Below are 17,264 nucleotides of genomic sequence, written 5' to 3' on the forward strand. Positions count from 1 at the left end.
GGAGTTGATGGAAGTGCTAAGAAATTCAAGGCCAAATTTGTAGCTCGAGGCTTCTCTCAAAAGGAAGGAGTAAACTATGATGCGATATTTGCATTGGTTGCCCGATATACCACCATCTGTTCGATTATAGCCCTTGTTGCCTCGCAAGGATGGAACCTTCATCAGATGGACGTCAAAACTGCCTTCTTGCATGGTTCACTAAAGGAGGAAGTATATGTGGAACAACTCGAGGGGTTCGAGGTTCAAGATTGTAAGACACATGTATGTAGGTTGAAGAAATTCCTTTATGGGTTGAAGCAAGCCCCTAGAGCTTGGTAATAGAGGATCGATAGCTATCTTATGTAATTGGGATTTACACGAAGCTATGTTAACCCAAACCTATACTTCAAGGTTGAAAAGGACAGACCTCTCATTTTGGTCCTTTATGTGGATGATCTCTTTCTGACAGGTGATGACCATCTCATTCATCAATGCAAGAGGGAGTTGGCTTCCAAGTTCGTGATGAAGGACCTAAGACTGATGCATTACTTCCTAGGGTTGGAGGTTTGGCAAAAGCCAGGTGAGAATTTCCTTTCTCAAGGAAAATATATTGTGAAGCTACTTGAGAGATGTGGGATGTTGGACTTCAAGTCTGTGACTACTCCGATGGAACTCAACTTTAGGAAGCTATGTGGAAGTGTTGTTGGGCCCAGATTGGTGAACCCTACCAAGTATCGTCAACTTGTGGTGGCCTTGATGTTTTTGGTCAACTCCCATCCTGACATATGCTTCATTGTGAACACATTGAGTCAATATATGGTCAAGCCTCATCACATTCATTGGATTGCTGCCAAGAATCTCTTGAGATACCTCTGGGGCATAATCCACCATGCACTAAGATACACTGTCAGGAATTTGAGGCTACATGGATATACAGATGTTGACTGGGTTGGCAGTGTGGCGGAACGTAAGAGCACGTCTGGGTGTTGCTTCTCTTTGGGACCTGTTTCTATTTCTTGGATGAGCAGGAAGCAAAAATCGGTTGCACTAAGCACCGTTGAGGTCGAGTGCATTGCTGTGAGTATGGCCTGTTGTGAAGCAATTTGGTTGAGGAAGCTCTTCAGTGACCTATTTGAGCATGTGCTAGATACCACAGTGATCTTCTGTGACAACCAGAGTGGGATTCATCTATCAGAGAATCTCGTGTTCCACGACCGCTCCAAGCACATTGATATCAGGTACCACTTAATTCAATATATGGTACAACGGGGAGTAGTTAGACTCCAACACATCAAGACAGATGAGCAGGTTGCAAACATTCTCACAAAGCCTTTGGGGAAGGTCAAGTTCTTAACCTTCCAAGAGAGACTTGGAGTCATGGAACGACCCTCCTATGAGGGTCCCATATGAGTTGGACATAAAGCTCTGGGAGCTCCTAGGGGCTTGGGGTACTTCTTGGAGCTGATCGACCATAGGGTGAGTGGTTCAACTTCCCCTAATGGTGCGTTTGATACAAGGTGAGTGGTTCACCTTCCCCTGTGATACCTCATTATGGTTGACATGTGTGTAGGGTGAGTGGTTCACCTTCCCCTACTCGGACACATGCATGTACAGTGAGTGGTTCACCTTCCCCTACGATTTACATATGCATAGGATAAGTGGTTCACCTTCTCCTATGACATATGCGCAGGATGAGTGGTTCACCTTCTCCCGCTGATGCCCCGGCACACATCCTACCCATAGAATCTAGGACTCATGGGAAGTACCTCTCATTTGGCCAATGAGTTAGGAAAAGATGGTTACGGACCATAGTACTACTGATGGACACATCGTGTATTGTCATACTCCCTATGACTAGGATGCATGGTGTCCAACAACTTGATCTAGGATCAAGGACTTAATTTTGTAAATGGAGAGTGATATGAACTTATGTCTCACTCTCGATCACTTCTTCTTCATTATCTCTTCATGGTTCAGCAGAAGTACATGATAGTTGTGGTAGGGATGGTACAAGATGACAAGTTGGCATGATGATGGATTGGCAAGTGCAATTCTGCCTAGTTGAGAGGGAGTGTTAAAATTGGCAACTAGAGCCAAATTCCACCTTAAGATAGCTCATATGATGGAGATGATTATTGCATTGGATTCCTCTTTTCGAGAGGTACAATTTTGATATAAAGATCATCTCATTTTGACAAACAACAATGGAATTTTGAATTTATTCTCTCATCGTCAAATTATCAAGGTCGGCCTTAGTCAAATGTAGGCTCGTGAAGCCTAATGGATGTGTCTCCTCACCCTCAACGAATTGTATAAATAGGAGTAACCCTTCTCTCATTCGGACATCACTCATCTCATCACATCATCTTCTCTCTCTTTTCTTGATTGGTTCGTATAACTTGGAAGCTCTATTCTTCACACGTGTGGAAGGAACGCAAATTTCTAGAGGCCAAAAATTTCAAGATTAAGGCATGCGTAGACCAATGTTGACTGGGCAGTTTGACCCAGTGTTGACTTCTATTTTGGGGGCAAAATTTCAATCTTTGCAAGCCACATTCTTTGGCACGAAATTCGAGGTTATTGAGAATTGCTTGACCGAGTTGACTGCAACGTTGACTTTCTGATTTGACCACAGAATTACAAGACTTTTATTGGGTTGACCAAGCTTGTTTTAGGTTGACTTTGACCCTCTTTGGAGGTCGCATTCTTCTGTTGTTGATCGAGCTGATTGAACGATGTTTTAGGGCAGCTTTGACCATCGTTGACTTTTTTGTTAGAGTTGCATTCACTGTTGATTTGGCATATTTGTTTTGCACATGTATTTCTGATATTTGTACTCTCTCTCTATTGAACTATTGAAGAATAATAAGAAGATTTCATCAAAGGGTCTCCCCACATTGGAGTTTGTCCCTGGCATCCACCACATCTTGTGTCCTCTTGTCTTGGCTTGTCTTTTGCATATGCTTTTATGTGCTATCTGCATTTACTATCAATGTGTATAAGTTAGTGTGATTGCTACTGAAGATAATTGGAAATTGACATTAGGTTGAGAAGAAACCTTGAAGTAAATTGTGTTAAAGCATAGAATATACCATTGTTATCTAAAATTAACAGATATAGAGTTTTGTTCCCAAATGGACAGGTGCTTCTATATTCAAAGGGAGCGACCTTGGATGCAACTGTAGAGCTTGGCATCAAACAAGGGCAATCATACAAGTCGTTGGGACAGTCTGTGGGTATATCCGAAGGGATCTTGGATATAGGATCAATGTTCATTGTTAAGAGGAAGGTGGCGAGGAAGAGTGATTCTTCAAGTACTACCAAGAGCCTCAGCTAGTATCACATGACATTGTTAAATGCTCAGGAACAGGATCCTAGAAGCATGGTTGGAAGGAACATGTCTTCAGATAAGATTTTGCAGTAGGTAGCAAGGAAGTCTTCTAGTTCAAAGGGAGCAGTTACAGCAGCAAATAACATGGTAGTGTTGGAAACAAAACCAGGTGGAGGAGGTCCTTCCAGAACTACCTCCCTCGCTAGGAAGGAGTGTTGAAATTTGTAGCTTGAGCAAGTACTTCTGCATAGGCCTTGTGTCTAGTGGTGTAGAAGTCACCCACATATCAACTTAAAATATTTGCTAACGTGACTAAGCCTAAGTTTATCTTAGGAAAAAGCACATAATTATATGTTGGGTTATTGAGCTAAAATAAAACTTAGATAAAGTAAAGTATTTACTTTAGTAATTAAGTTTTAATTTTAGCCATCAATCTCAAGTGAGGCAGGATCTAATCTTTGTAATGTCCCCAGCAAATTAATTATCTAGGAGAAGAAGTAGCCTATCCGTTCCTGTAGGCTATAGTCTTCCAAAAAGGGGGTAGAACCCCAAAATTCCCATTGATGGGCAAGTTTTGGGGGAATTGGGGCAAAAAACCCTAAATTGGGGTTTTGAGTAAGATTTACTCAATAATTCAAGAAGATGAAACCCCTCAAGAAAATCTATAAATAGAGGAGGATTGAATTCATTTTGAGCATCATTGTGGATCATCTTATTGGTTATTTGAGCATTAGCTCTAAGGGTTTTAAGACCCCACTTTTCTTGTCAATTTCGGTGGTGAAAGGTTCCACCCTAGTTGACACTTCTTCCATTTTCTCTCTATCTTGGCATAGGAATTCTATTGAGGAAGCAAGTTTCTATTGTTTGTTTTGTTCTAGGCACAAGGAAATCAATGAAGGTAAGCGAATTTTTTGTGGAAAACAATTTTGGTTTTGGGCACAGGAATGCCCTTTGGAAGGCATAAAAGGCTCTATTTTATGATATTGTTCTGGCACATAAAATACAGTTGAGGGATAGTACAATTCCGTTAGCTTGGTGTTGTGTTCTTGTACAAGAATCTCATATTGGAAGGGCAACAAACTTATCTGACCATTCACAGAACGATTATTGGGAAGGCAACGAAAATTTTGTGATTGGCTCTTAATTTAGTGAAAATTCTTGAAGGAGGGCCACGTTCGTGTGAGTTCCATTTGTAGCAAGTCGCTTTATACTTCTATGATGGTGGAAGCTCTATTGTGGCCAACCGACTCCAAGTATGTGGCACATGTAACTAATTGACGCAAGAACACTGAGACGTGTGAGGCGAACGTGTGAATTGTCAGAATACTCTAGTGCAAAGAGAATTCCAGTGATAAGCCATAACATTACTTGAGCAAACTGTGGATTTCGGAACAGGATCCGTTCAGCGCATAACAACTACACACAATTATCACCCAAAGCAAATCATAAACTATGGTTAAGCAAAAGTATTTAACAAAATTTGAAGTTATCACATTCTTTTGAATCTGAGAAAGTGAAGTATGTGTCCTTGTAAGCAATTGCGGTGCCGCGCTCAAACCATGCCAAGTCAAAGCTTCAGGGGTGACGAGTAGAGGGTTTAAGAATTTTTGAAGTGACAGATCCACAATTACATGCGGGTTTTTATCACCAGCTAGTGCATAGAACATAAATCAAGTTAGAATAATTTAACATTCCTAATTGAGTTCAGATTATATTTGGACATAGTGTCACATTAGTGCATGGGACCATGATATTACTTGGCATGAACTATTTTGTGTGGAATTATTATTTGGTATAATTTATATCATTGGGATATTATTGGAATTAAATTATGAGATTTTGTTTTATCAATTTATGGCACTATTGTTTGTAAAAGAATTGAGTTATTGAGCTATTAAGTGGCATAGTATTGATTCAAAGGGAGCGACCTTGGATGCAACTGTAGAGCTTGGCATCAAACAAGGGCAATCATACAGGTCGTTGGGACAATCTGTGGGTATATCCAAAGGGATCTTGGATATAGGATCAATGTTCGTTGTTGAGAGGAAGGTGGCGAGGAAGAGTGATTCTTCAAGTACTACCAAGAGCCTCAGCTAATATCACATGACATTGTTAAATGCTCAGGAACAGGATCCTAGAAGCATGGTTGGAAGGAACATGTCTTCAGATAAGATTTTGCAGTAGGTAGCAAGGAAGTCTTCTAGTTCAAAGGGAGCAGTTACAGTAGCAAATAACATGGTAGTGTTGGAAACAAAACTAGGTGGAGGAGGTCCTTCCAGAAGTACCTTCGCTAGGAAGGAGTGTTGAAATTTGTAGCTTGAGCAAGTACTTTTGCATAGGCCTTGTGTCTAGTGGTGTAGAAGTCACCCACATATCAACTTAAAATATTTGCTAATGTGACTAAGCCTAAGTTTATCTTAGGAAAAAGCACATAATTATATGTTAGGTTATTGAGCTAAAATAAAACTTAGATAAAGTAAAGTATTTACTTTAGCAATTAAGCTTTAATTTTAGCCATCAATCTCAAGTGAGGCGGGATCTAATCTTTGTAATGTCCCCGGTAAATTAATTATCTAGGAGAAGAAGTAGCCTATCCGTTCCTATAGGCTATAGTCTTCCAAAAAGGGGTAGAACCCCAAAATTCCCATTGATGGGCAAGTTTTGGGGGAATTGGGGCAAAAAACCCTAAATTGGGGTTTTGAGTAAGATTTACTCAATAATTCAAGAAGATGAAACCCCTCAAGAAAATCTATAAATAGAGGAGGATTGAATTCATTTTGAGCATCATTGTGGATCATCTTATTGGTTATTTGAGCATTAGCTCTAAGGGTTTTAAGACCCCACTTCTCTTGTCAATTTCAGTGGTGAAAGGTTCCACCCTAGTTGACACTTCTTCCATTTTCTCTCTATCTTGGCATAGGAATTCTATTGAGGAAGCAAGTTTCTATTGTTTGTTTTGTTCTAGGCACAAGGAAATCAATGAAGGTAAGCGAATTTTCTGTGGAAATCAATTTTGGTTTTGGGCACAGGAATGCCCTTTGGAAGGCATCAAAGGCTCTATTTTATGATATTGTTCTGGCACATAAAATACAGTTGGGGATGGTACAATTCCGTTAGCTTAGTGTTGTGTTCTTGTACAAGAATCTCATATTGGAAGGGCAGCAAACTTATCTAACCATTCACAGAACGATTATTGGGAAGGCAGCGAAAACTGTGATTGGCTCTTAATTTAGCGAAAATTCTTGAAGGAGGGCCACGTTCATGTGAGTTCCATTTGTAGCAAGTCGCTTTATACTTCTATGATGGTGGAAGCTCTATTGTGGCCAACCGACTCCAAGTATGTGGCACATGTAACTAATTGATGCAAGAACACTGAGACGTGTGAGGTGAACGGGTGAATTATCAAAATACTCTAGTGCAAAGAGAATTCCAGTGATAAGCCATAATGTTACTTGAGCAAACTGTGGATTTCGGAACAGGATCCGTTCAACGCATAACAAATACACACAATTATCACCCGAAGCAAATCATAAACTATGGTTAAGCAAAAGTATTTAACAAAATTTGAAGTTATCACATTCTTTTGAAACTGAGAAAGTGAAGTACGTGTCGCTGTAAGCAATTGCGGTGCCGCGCTCAAACCATGCCAAGTCGAAGCTTCATGGGTGGCGAGTAGAGGGTTTAAGAATTTTTGAAGTGACAGATCCACAATTACGTGCGGGTTTTTATCACCAGCTAGTGCATAGAACATAAATCGGGTTAGAATAATTTAACATTCCTAATTGAGTTCAAATTATATTTGGACATAGCGTCACATTAGTGCATGGGACCATGATATTACTTGGCATGAACTATTTTGTGCGGAATCATTATTTGGTATAATATATATCATTGGGATATTATTGGAATTAAATTATGAGATTTTGTTTTATCAAGTTATGGCACTATTGTTGGTAAAAGAATTGAGTTATTGAGTTATTAAGTGGCATGGTATTGATTCAATAGATCATTCATGGAATTTGTAACTATATTAGAGAAAGAAAATTAACAAATACAAAAAACCCTAGGGTAGAAATTACCCAAAAATATTACAATCTCCTCTATCCATCACTTTGAGATTAGGGTTAAGGTTAAGATTAGGGTTTTGGCTCAATGTAAAGTTATAGAGGTATGGCTAAGGTGAGGAGAAGACACAACAACACAAGATTGAAAGAGGCTTCTCAATGAGTGTGTGTTGGGTCTGAGAGGCTGGCGATCAATTTTGTAATTCGTATTTTCTCAGGAGCCCAACTAAGTTTTGTGATTAATTTATTAATGAATTATTGATTGGGAAGAAATATGTATATGTGCATGTGATTCAAAGCGAGTTTTTTTACTTCTGCTATATTTTTGTGTTAGGAATCTGGTCGTGTATTAGTTTAGTTAATAATTCTTGTGAACCTAGGTTCAAGAAATTCTAACAACTAGAGGACAAGGTGTGTGTTGCTCACAAGGATGAGAAGGGATGAAAAAGCATACGCCTCATAGGTTTTGAAACTTTTAAAACCATAGACACGTGAACATAACATAAATAGGGTATTTCAATATACGAGACTTGCTACACTAAACTCATTACATTGATAATACAAGTTGGCAGTTCTTAAAAACTCACCAATGATTTCTATATTTAAGGCTTGCTAATATTCTTCCCAAACACCTCCCCTAACTCCATGCACAAATACACTTTAATATTGAGTCTTTAAACATTGGACCTAAAAGACCACACAATGGCCTTGAGCATTCATTCAAAATGCACATTAATGTTCCAATAAATGAACATTTTGGGTTTTTCACATTTTCTTCCACCTATTGTCATCAGATTCTTCAATTATCATCTTTTTGGTATGTCATCCATATCTTTTAACTAGAAATCAACATTCAATCTTATATGAAGACAAATGAAATTCACATGTGGAGCAAACAAGGACATCACTATAAACATGTATCTTCACAAAAATTCCATAACAATGAAAACAATAGGCTTAAGGACAAAAGAAACCAATGTGATACCAAAGTACATGGCTAGATCAAAAGCATAAAATCAGAAACAAAAAACTTTTCAAAATTGGAAATCCTATGCCAAGGTGAGAAGTTGAACTTACAATCTTGTCCAAATAGTTTTTGATCAAGTTATTTTTCTCATTAAGCTCAGTGCTTTTATGCTCCAGAACTTCCAATAACTCCCTCTTTGATTTGTGTAGCTCGTTGACTTCAAGAGATAAGCGCTCAACTTCACCATCCTTTTTAATCTACAAGAATACCAAACAGATGTGTAAAAATTGCAAATGATTCAAGCAATACATACTCATTAAAATAAATGTCCAAAGTTAAAATCAAAAGCTAAAAGACACATCTATTATCAACCATTATAATTTTGCTCAAAGGATTCAATTCAGGTTTTCAATAGTAAACTGCACAAGAAAATAATGTTATGGATTTATAATTTGTTGTTCGAGATATAAGGCTCAACTTCACTATCTTTTTTAACCTACAAGAGTATCAAACTGATATGTAAAATTTGCAATCGATTCAAACAACACATACCTTGTCAAAGTCACATCTATCATCAACGAGTATAATTTGGCCCAAAGGATTCATTTCAGATTTTCAATAATAGCATGCACAAGAAAACAATGGTATGGTGTTGAACTTAGAGGTTCAAACACCTTTGTGGGTAAGATCTACAAAGATGAATTGCAAAAGAAAAGTATATTCTTTCAAGAACTTCCTCTAGAATGTTTCATTTTCTAAAATCTACAGATATATATACTATAATCATGATATGGGGTTCTGTAAATAAATTTTACTTTATGTGCGAAAAGCTTAATTCATTCAGAAAATCTGCTCAGGGTATATAAAGTTTGAAGCCTTTCCATGGGGTAGTAATTTAGTGGTTGAGGAGACAGTGGGGTGTTAAGCCACCCACAAAGGTTCAATTCCTCTGGATACACGTATACGTGGTAAGGACAGCCAAGTGCAAGGGTGAGGTGAATTCAAGGAAGGAGTAGCCCCTCTGCAACAAACATAAATTTGGACCTGAAAAACTTTGACAACTCAGCAACCTGAAAATCTCAGATAAATCAGGAGAAACTGGAGATTTTTACAACACTGGTTTGTTCTTCAATGGCTGTCTCACCGAGTAAGATGGTTAACTGGTGGTACCTGATGTAATCAGGCCAATTGTAAATGGAATTTAAATGAATCACTTTTTAAACAAATGAAGCTTGATTCGATTTCCATGGGGTAGTAATTTAGTGGTTGAGGAGACAATGGGGTGTTTAGCTACCCACGAAGCTTCAATTCCTCTGGATACACGTATAAGTGGTCAGGACAGCCAGGTGCAAGGGTGAGGTGAATTAAAGGAAAGAGTAGCCCCTCTACAACAAACATAAATTTGGACCTGAAAAACTCTGACAACTCAGCAACCTGAAAATTTCAGATAAATCAGGAGAAACTGGAGATTTTTACAACATAAATTTGGACCTGAAAAACTTTGACAACTCAGCAACCTGAAAATCTCAGATAAATCAGGAGAAACTGGAGATTTTTACAACACTGGTTTGTTCTTCAATGGCTGTCTCACCGAGTAAGATGGTTAACTGGTGGTACCTGATGTAATCAGGCCAATTGTAAATGGAATTTAAATGAATCACTTTCTAAACAAATGAAGCTTGATTCGATAGATGCAACCAGTAGCTGGAGACCTAAGTCATAGTTTCTTTTTGCACCGAATTGTTTGAACTTTGAAGAAATGTCCATCGGGCCATGGTGGGTACCAGATTAGATCCAAAGCCTGTCAAACACACTCCCCTTGTAAGGGGTTGTGGGGGCTGAGGCGAGGTGCAAGTTATGGGTGACTTTTGACGGAATAGGTTCATGCTAACGTTGTTGTATATCATAAAAGTGAATCTCTATCCCAAATCTCCACAAGGATGTACACTCACTACCTCCACGTAAGTCACTCTGTTCAAGTTCTAGGTGACATTTGGCAGAATATGTTTATGCTTATGTTGCTAAATATCATAATCGTGAACCTCTGTCACAAATATCTACGAACTGTATACTTACTACCTCTACCTAAGTCACTTTGTTCAGGTTTTAGGTGACTTTTGACAGAATATGTTTCTGCGTATATTGTTATATATCATAAGCGAGAATCTCTATCGGAAATCTGCACAGCAATGCATACTTACTACCGGGTTCCTGCTCCAGTGCATCGAAGTATGGAAGGTTTCAAATGACAGTAAATGAAGTCACCGTTTGAAGGTTAAATTCTCATAAAGTAATCTAAAAACGTGCTTTAGCAAGAACGATCACAACTGCAGAAAAACACAACCGCCCCTGAATTCGTCGCATTCCTGATTGGAACATGGATATTTTAAAAGCATCGTATGCATTATTTCAATCCCTTTTAAAAAATTACAGCTCCGTGTGCATTACTTCAATTTATTTTGAGGAATTACAGCACCGCATACATTATTTAATTTTTATTTTAAAAATTGCAAAGGTCCAACCGCTTCAAAATGTCATATAACCGCATATTGTAGGGTTTCAAATAACTCACCGCTCCAAGCTCAAGCTTGTGTGTCTGCGCCTGAACTTGAGCAAGTTCAGTGGCCTGCTTGTCCAGAGCCGCGGTGAGCTGCGACTTCTCATTCTCTATCTGCGAAAATTGACCAGAAAGTGAAAAATATTTCTGCTCGAGAAGAGCACAGTTCTGTTCTGCGGTAATGGCGGTAGCGTCACCTTGGGCCTTTGATGTTTCCAGCTGTTCCTGTAACTCGCGGATGTACGCGTCCGCTTTCTGAACAATAACAGAGATATTGCAGCTATTGGCCGCCTCTTGCAGCTCCGCGTCTGAGACGAAGAGCGGCATTTTGAACCACCCTGCTTTTCTCAAATCTCGCGGAGAAACCCTTATTTAGTTATTTGCTTTCTTCCAACCCTAGGCAATTGGTTCCGTCCGCCTCATCAACGCTGCCATGGACAGAAGAGAAACAGATATAATAAAGGTTCGAGGAGTGACGAATCGAAACTTGGACTTCCCGCCTGTAAATGAACAACTAATGAAGCCGAAAGAGGTTGCACGGATCTTCACTTCGAATTCCTTGGCCAAGTTTAATAGCCTCTAACTTCCTTTTCCTTTTTTTGGAGTCCCAGGTATTAGGTTGTTTGATCAAAAACGAAATTTAAGTATTTTCACAATGACCGACATTGAGTCCTCTTTATTCCTTATTTAATTATTCGTGTACCATTAATTTATTTTGGTTTATATATTAATGTAGGCTCAACTAGTGGGCTGTTTTTTTATATTATTTTTTATTTTTGTTAAAATTAATTTTTGTTATTTTTTTAAATAATATTTCTATTATCTCACTATTTATAGAAAAGGTAGTTGCTGCATCGTGAGGATGGCCAAAATTTGGGATCTTAATTAAATATAACTTTTGAAACATTGATTTTTTACTAGATCCTTCCCTTCGGAATTTTGAAATTTTTCATAGATATTTTACTGTACACATATAAGTTAAAAATCTTGTATAATTAAAGAGTATTTACAAATAGATAAGAAATCTAATGAAAGAGATTATTTTTTTTAGTTAGATGATTTTATGGTATTTAAATCTAGGATTAGTTGTGTTATTGTTGGTTCTATGCTACAAGATAGGGTTGGTTTTGTTGGTCTTCGATCTAATACTAGTTGGAGGTTTTCAATTTGTTGATATATATATATATATATCATCTCATTCTCGTTTCTTTGCATGATACTCCAATGTTCAACTAAGATATCTATGATTGTTATTATGTTTGAAACATATTAGTTATGATTTGATTGCAAAGTGTGAATTTCCTCCGATAGATGTTTTACTTTTTCCAAAAGACGCATGATTTGTACATTTTCAGAATGGCCATTTAAAGCACCAAGTCCAAATCATTTTGCAATCATGTCCTTCCACTCGACTTCCCAATCAGGGTGGAAAACTTCCCAACATGAAGAAAGGACATACAAATTACCCCTGAGCCCAATCCATGTTGGCACGAGGAAAACAAAAAACTTTGGGAGGACAGGCTTTAAACAATGACAATTTATAGACTCTTGACCACGCAAACTTCACCAAGTGGAAAGATTGGCATAATTACCTTACTTAGGAGGAATTCTAAATTTGAATCGACCTTCCCCATCCTCAATGTGGTCAGACATAGAGTGTCACTGCACTGGATTTTTAACTTCCTATCTATCAGTGGTGAATTGGAAATGTGCACCATCTTTCAATTTTTTTCCAATCTAATTTGTTAATGTTAGTTCATTGATTATTTTTCTCACAATGGGGGGTTAGAAGAAATTGGAGACAAGGTTTGAATTCTCCTATAAACAATTTTAAAGTATAAAATATTTATTTGAAATGCAATTTTATTTCCACATATTTGTGACATGGTGTTATGAAATCTAAAATCATGGAGTGATTAATGTGAAACTAGCCATGTGAGATGGTTTAAATATAAGGAAATTTCTATCAAAATTGGATGTCTTTGTGATAAAAGATAATCAAAACACTTATCATCCTTGTATTGTATAAAAAAATATGGGAATTATATGAATATTTAACCATGGAATTGTATCATTTGTGAATCTCATGAGAAAAAGGGCATCTAAACATGAAATGATCTTCATACTTGAGCTCTTGTAGTAAAATTTTAAAGACACATAAGCAATAGAACTTGTGTCATATATTATAGCTTAGTTGTACATCATTAACTAAAGTTTGCAATTGTTGGTATTAAATGTGATTTATGTGGCATAATTCTAATAATGGCTTCATGAGTCAAATTGATGTAAAAACATCAAAATAGCATGTTATTGCTCAAATATGGTGCATAGTTTATGGAGAGAACTTCATTTAGAACAAAGGAGATGGAAGACAAGACTCAAAACATACTTGAGGCACTTGGGTAAGGATTTACTCATCTTAATGGACAATTTTCAAACTTAGATGGTTACATGAATCAAGTCACTCGATTATTTCAAAAGAAAATTGTAGATCTACTTGCTAACTAGAGTCTAAATTCTTCTTCAATAAACAATGGAAATTAAGTTGATTATTATTATAGCAATTCATCATTATTAGCTCCAGGATATGTGTTGACGATGGATACTAACATGGTGACTTCTCTAGAAGAAGGTCAAATGGATGCCTTGAAGCTTGATCATTGAGAAGGGGTGATTGATTCATGTTATGAATTGCAATATTATTTGGATGAGCAAAAAGTTACTTTTGCAAAATTACACATGTTGGGTTATTCTTGACTCAACTAGAAAGTAGTTATGATAACATGGATATAATTAATGGTGGCTTTACAATTCATGGTCTATTGACCCATGGTATTTGCTAATGTTATTTCATATGATGAAGCATGTTTCATGGCTTTTGATACTCCATTGTAAGATGCCTCAAAGTACAAGCCTCAAGTGTTTTTCTATCGGCCTTTGTAGCTTTATGTGGCCTATGTAGTCCTAAAGGGCATAGCGCAGGCCTAAAGCTCATTGTTCAACACTCTTGTTGAGAGCATTGAGACTCTATAACGTATTGTAACCGTTTAATTGTTGAATAATACATTGAGCGTGTTGAATAATACATTCAGTGTCCCCCCCCCCATAAATCATGTTGTCTATGTCATTGATTTCAATTATTATGTTCTATGTTTTGCATATTCTTCTCTTGTGGATTGGTGTAGGAATGTATTTTACACCTCTACTTCCTCTCATTTCGTATCAAATCCTAGTAACTTCGATTCCAAGATGTTAGGGACAAGGTTTTTTAATCTATTCTTGGTTCGAGTGGGATCTTACATAGATGGAAACACTATTATACAAACATGGAAATCATAATAAGACCTAGCATGGAGAGTGAGCTTGAAGAATGTGGCTCTACCATAGAACATTCAAGAGGAAGCATGGATTTGTGGGTTTATTGATAGATTACCACTTGGATGCCCATAATTATTGAGTGTTACATTTGGTTCACTATATTTGGAAAATAGAGAGGGGCAAGTAAAGGAGCAAGTAGATGCTTCTTGCATCCTTTGCTCGAGCAGTAATATAGGTACTTGGTTGGGAAGTGTTTGGTTTGTGATTGTATTTGGAGTATGATAAATGATAACAATGAAACATATTGATATTTCACAACATCACATGTTAGAGCATACAGATGTAAGCATTTTTATGGAGTTGAATTTTATCACACATGTAAATAACTACTTTGATATTCAACGTTGTGTTTATAGGGTTGAATGGCCATGCGCAATCAATAAGCATTCTCCCTAATGAAAGGTCCTAATTAGACTTTACACTTGGAAAATTATGACCCGGATTATCCACAGTACTTTGTTCATTAGATTGACGTTTCGAACCCCAAACGGGATCCATCATCAGGATAGAAAATGAGTAATAGACTAAGAGAAGATTTTGCCGACCAAGACAGATAAATAGAAACCTAATGGTTTGATAGGTTAAAGTAGAAGCCGACTAATTTTAAAATATATAACCTATTTAATTTATTACTATTTAATATGAATTATTCATAAATTTTATTTCTTCCCTTTTTATTTTGTTATAATATCATATCATTTTAATATGAGATCCTATTGTATTATGTTAAATAATTAGTCACTTAATTAAATAAATGGTTTATGTTAATAATTCATATTATTTACAAATAATCATTTAATTGCCTCATTAATAAATTTATTTTACTTATTTAGTTTATAGTATAATCTAATGTGAATTGTATTACTACTTATTTATTAATTTTAATTTTAATTAATTAACTAATTTGAATTAAATTTAAACTCATTAATTAATTGTTTAATATCCTAATGTTTAATCAATTATGTAGTTTTTTAATTGTTTAATATTTTAATGTTAATAAATTAGGTAGTTTTTATTTTAATTAGTTAATTAATTAATTAACTAATTAGCTAATGGAGAGAGAGTTTTAGAAATTAATTGTTTAATATCTTAATGTTAATAAATTATGTAGTTTATTTGTTTAATATTTTAATGTTAATAAACTCGGAAGTTTTAATTTATAACCAATTTTAATTAGTTAATTAATTAATTTTGATTAATTAGTTAATTAATTAATTTTGATTAATTAATCAACTAATTAACTAATGGAGGGAGAGTTTTAGAAATTGAGGGGGAAAGGGACAACCTGATGTACTACTCCTTGGTCTGGAGGGATTGATATGTCTAATCAGGGGAAGCCAGTTTCCACTAATCTCATTTCCATTGTCCCTATTGAGGTTATGTGGAACCTTCATAATTTCAATAGCCTCTCTGATTTTTCTCATTTGATAATGATCTTCCCTTGCAATAATCCTGGCATTCTCCAAACATACATGATGCTTGGTTTTGGAGGAGTGCTCTGCAAGAGCTGATGTACGAGATCTCCCATTCCTAATATCTGCTATGTGGTCTTTAAGTCTTGTTTTCAAAGACCGCCCTATCTCGCCAATATAGCTCTTCCCGCATGAACAATCAATCTTATACACACCCTTGAACTGATGATGATCAATGTTATCTTTAATAGACTTCATTTTCTGCCTAATTATTTCACATGTTGTAAACTGAGTGAGAATGTCCTTCTTTCTTAAAATCTTAGAGATTTTATCTCTGATCCCTTTAATGAATGGAAGGTACACCTTTTTGCAACTATCTTTTCCATTATTATCTCGAGGAACTTTGGAGAGAACCTTCTATTGAGCTCTTTTTATGGCTTTCTTGATATTAAACTCTTTATATCCTATATTTTTAAAAACAGAGGTTAAGTGCTTAATTTCTTCATTAAGATGTTCAGAGTCGGAAATTCTAAGAGCCCTAATGGGAAGAGTGTTTAACACGCCAAATTTTTGGGCTGGATGATGGTATGAATCAGCATGGAGATAGCTTTATGTATGGGTTTTCTTTCTAAAAATTTGGTGTCCCAGAGTACCATCGTCCTTTCTACTGACTAAGACATCTAGAAAAGGAAGTTGACCATTTTCTTCAAGCTCCATAGCAAACTTGATGTCGGATGATATCAAGTTAAGATGATTAAAAAACTTTTCGAGTTCAGCCCTGCCATGAGTCCATTTTAGGTTTGTGTCGTCAACAAATCTTTTCCACCATGCTGGTTTCAGAGGGTATGCGTCAAGGGCTCTTCTTTCAAAGTGTTCTATGTATAAGTTGGCGACAATGGGTGACAGCGGGGATCCCATGGTGACTCCTGATATTTACTCATAATAATTGTCTTGAAAACTGAAGAAAGTGGAACGCAAACAGATTTCCGCAAGTTTAGCCGTTTCTAGATCAGTGACTTCTTTTATAACATGAACAGCTTCATCAAGGGGAATCTTTGTAAATAAAGAAACAACATCAAAACTAACCAAAATATCATCCTTATCAACCTTTTCGTTCTTGATGAGTTCCTCAAAATCATTGGAGTCTTTAATAAAGGAATATGTGTTTCCAACCAGAGGTTTCAGGATCTTGGCAACATATTTAGCTAGTTCATAGGTGGGTGAACCAATGGTGTTGACTATTGGTCTAAGAGGTACCCCCTCCTTATGAATTTTTGGTAATCCATAAATTCTGGGAATGACCTCACTTGATGGAATTAACCTCTTTTTTGTTTTATCATCAAGGTTTGATCCCATGACGGCCTTCTTAACTTGCTTTATAACCTTGGAAGTGGGGTTAGAGTCTAGTTTTCTGTAACTACCGTAGTTCAGATGTTCATTCATTTTATGAATGTAATCCTCCTTATCTAAAATAACAGTCGCTCCTCCTTTATCTGCCTTAAGCACCACTATCTTCTCATTATTATGAAGAGACCTAAGAGCAATCTTACCTTCTTTATTTAAATTACCCTTTGGT

The 17,264-nt window shown here is 36.6% G+C and overlaps 1 protein-coding gene across 3 annotated transcripts in view; it reads right to left on the minus strand.

The window, feature by feature from the left end:
- NUA (nuclear pore anchor) overlaps window positions 1-11,529 on the minus strand; it is a 340,816-nt gene extending 329,287 nt beyond the window's left edge. For all 3 annotated transcript variants that reach the window (XM_089371934.1, XM_089371933.1, XM_089371932.1), the window contains exons 1-2: window positions 10,914-11,529; window positions 8,452-8,598 (exon numbers count right to left, since the gene is read on the minus strand). In XM_089371934.1, coding sequence (XP_089228060.1) covers window positions 8,452-8,598; window positions 10,914-11,225 — 459 coding nt within the window. In that variant the 5' untranslated portion in view covers window positions 11,226-11,529. The remainder of the gene's footprint in view (window positions 1-8,451; window positions 8,599-10,913) is intronic.
- Window positions 11,530-17,264: the final 5,735 nt, after the last annotated feature.

Source organism: Pinus tabuliformis, chromosome 8 (genome assembly GCF_031772625.1).
Source record: "Pinus tabuliformis cultivar Carrire ecotype Pingquan chromosome 8, CPIR1, whole genome shotgun sequence".
NCBI classification, from domain to species: Eukaryota; Viridiplantae; Streptophyta; class Pinopsida; order Pinales; family Pinaceae; genus Pinus; species Pinus tabuliformis.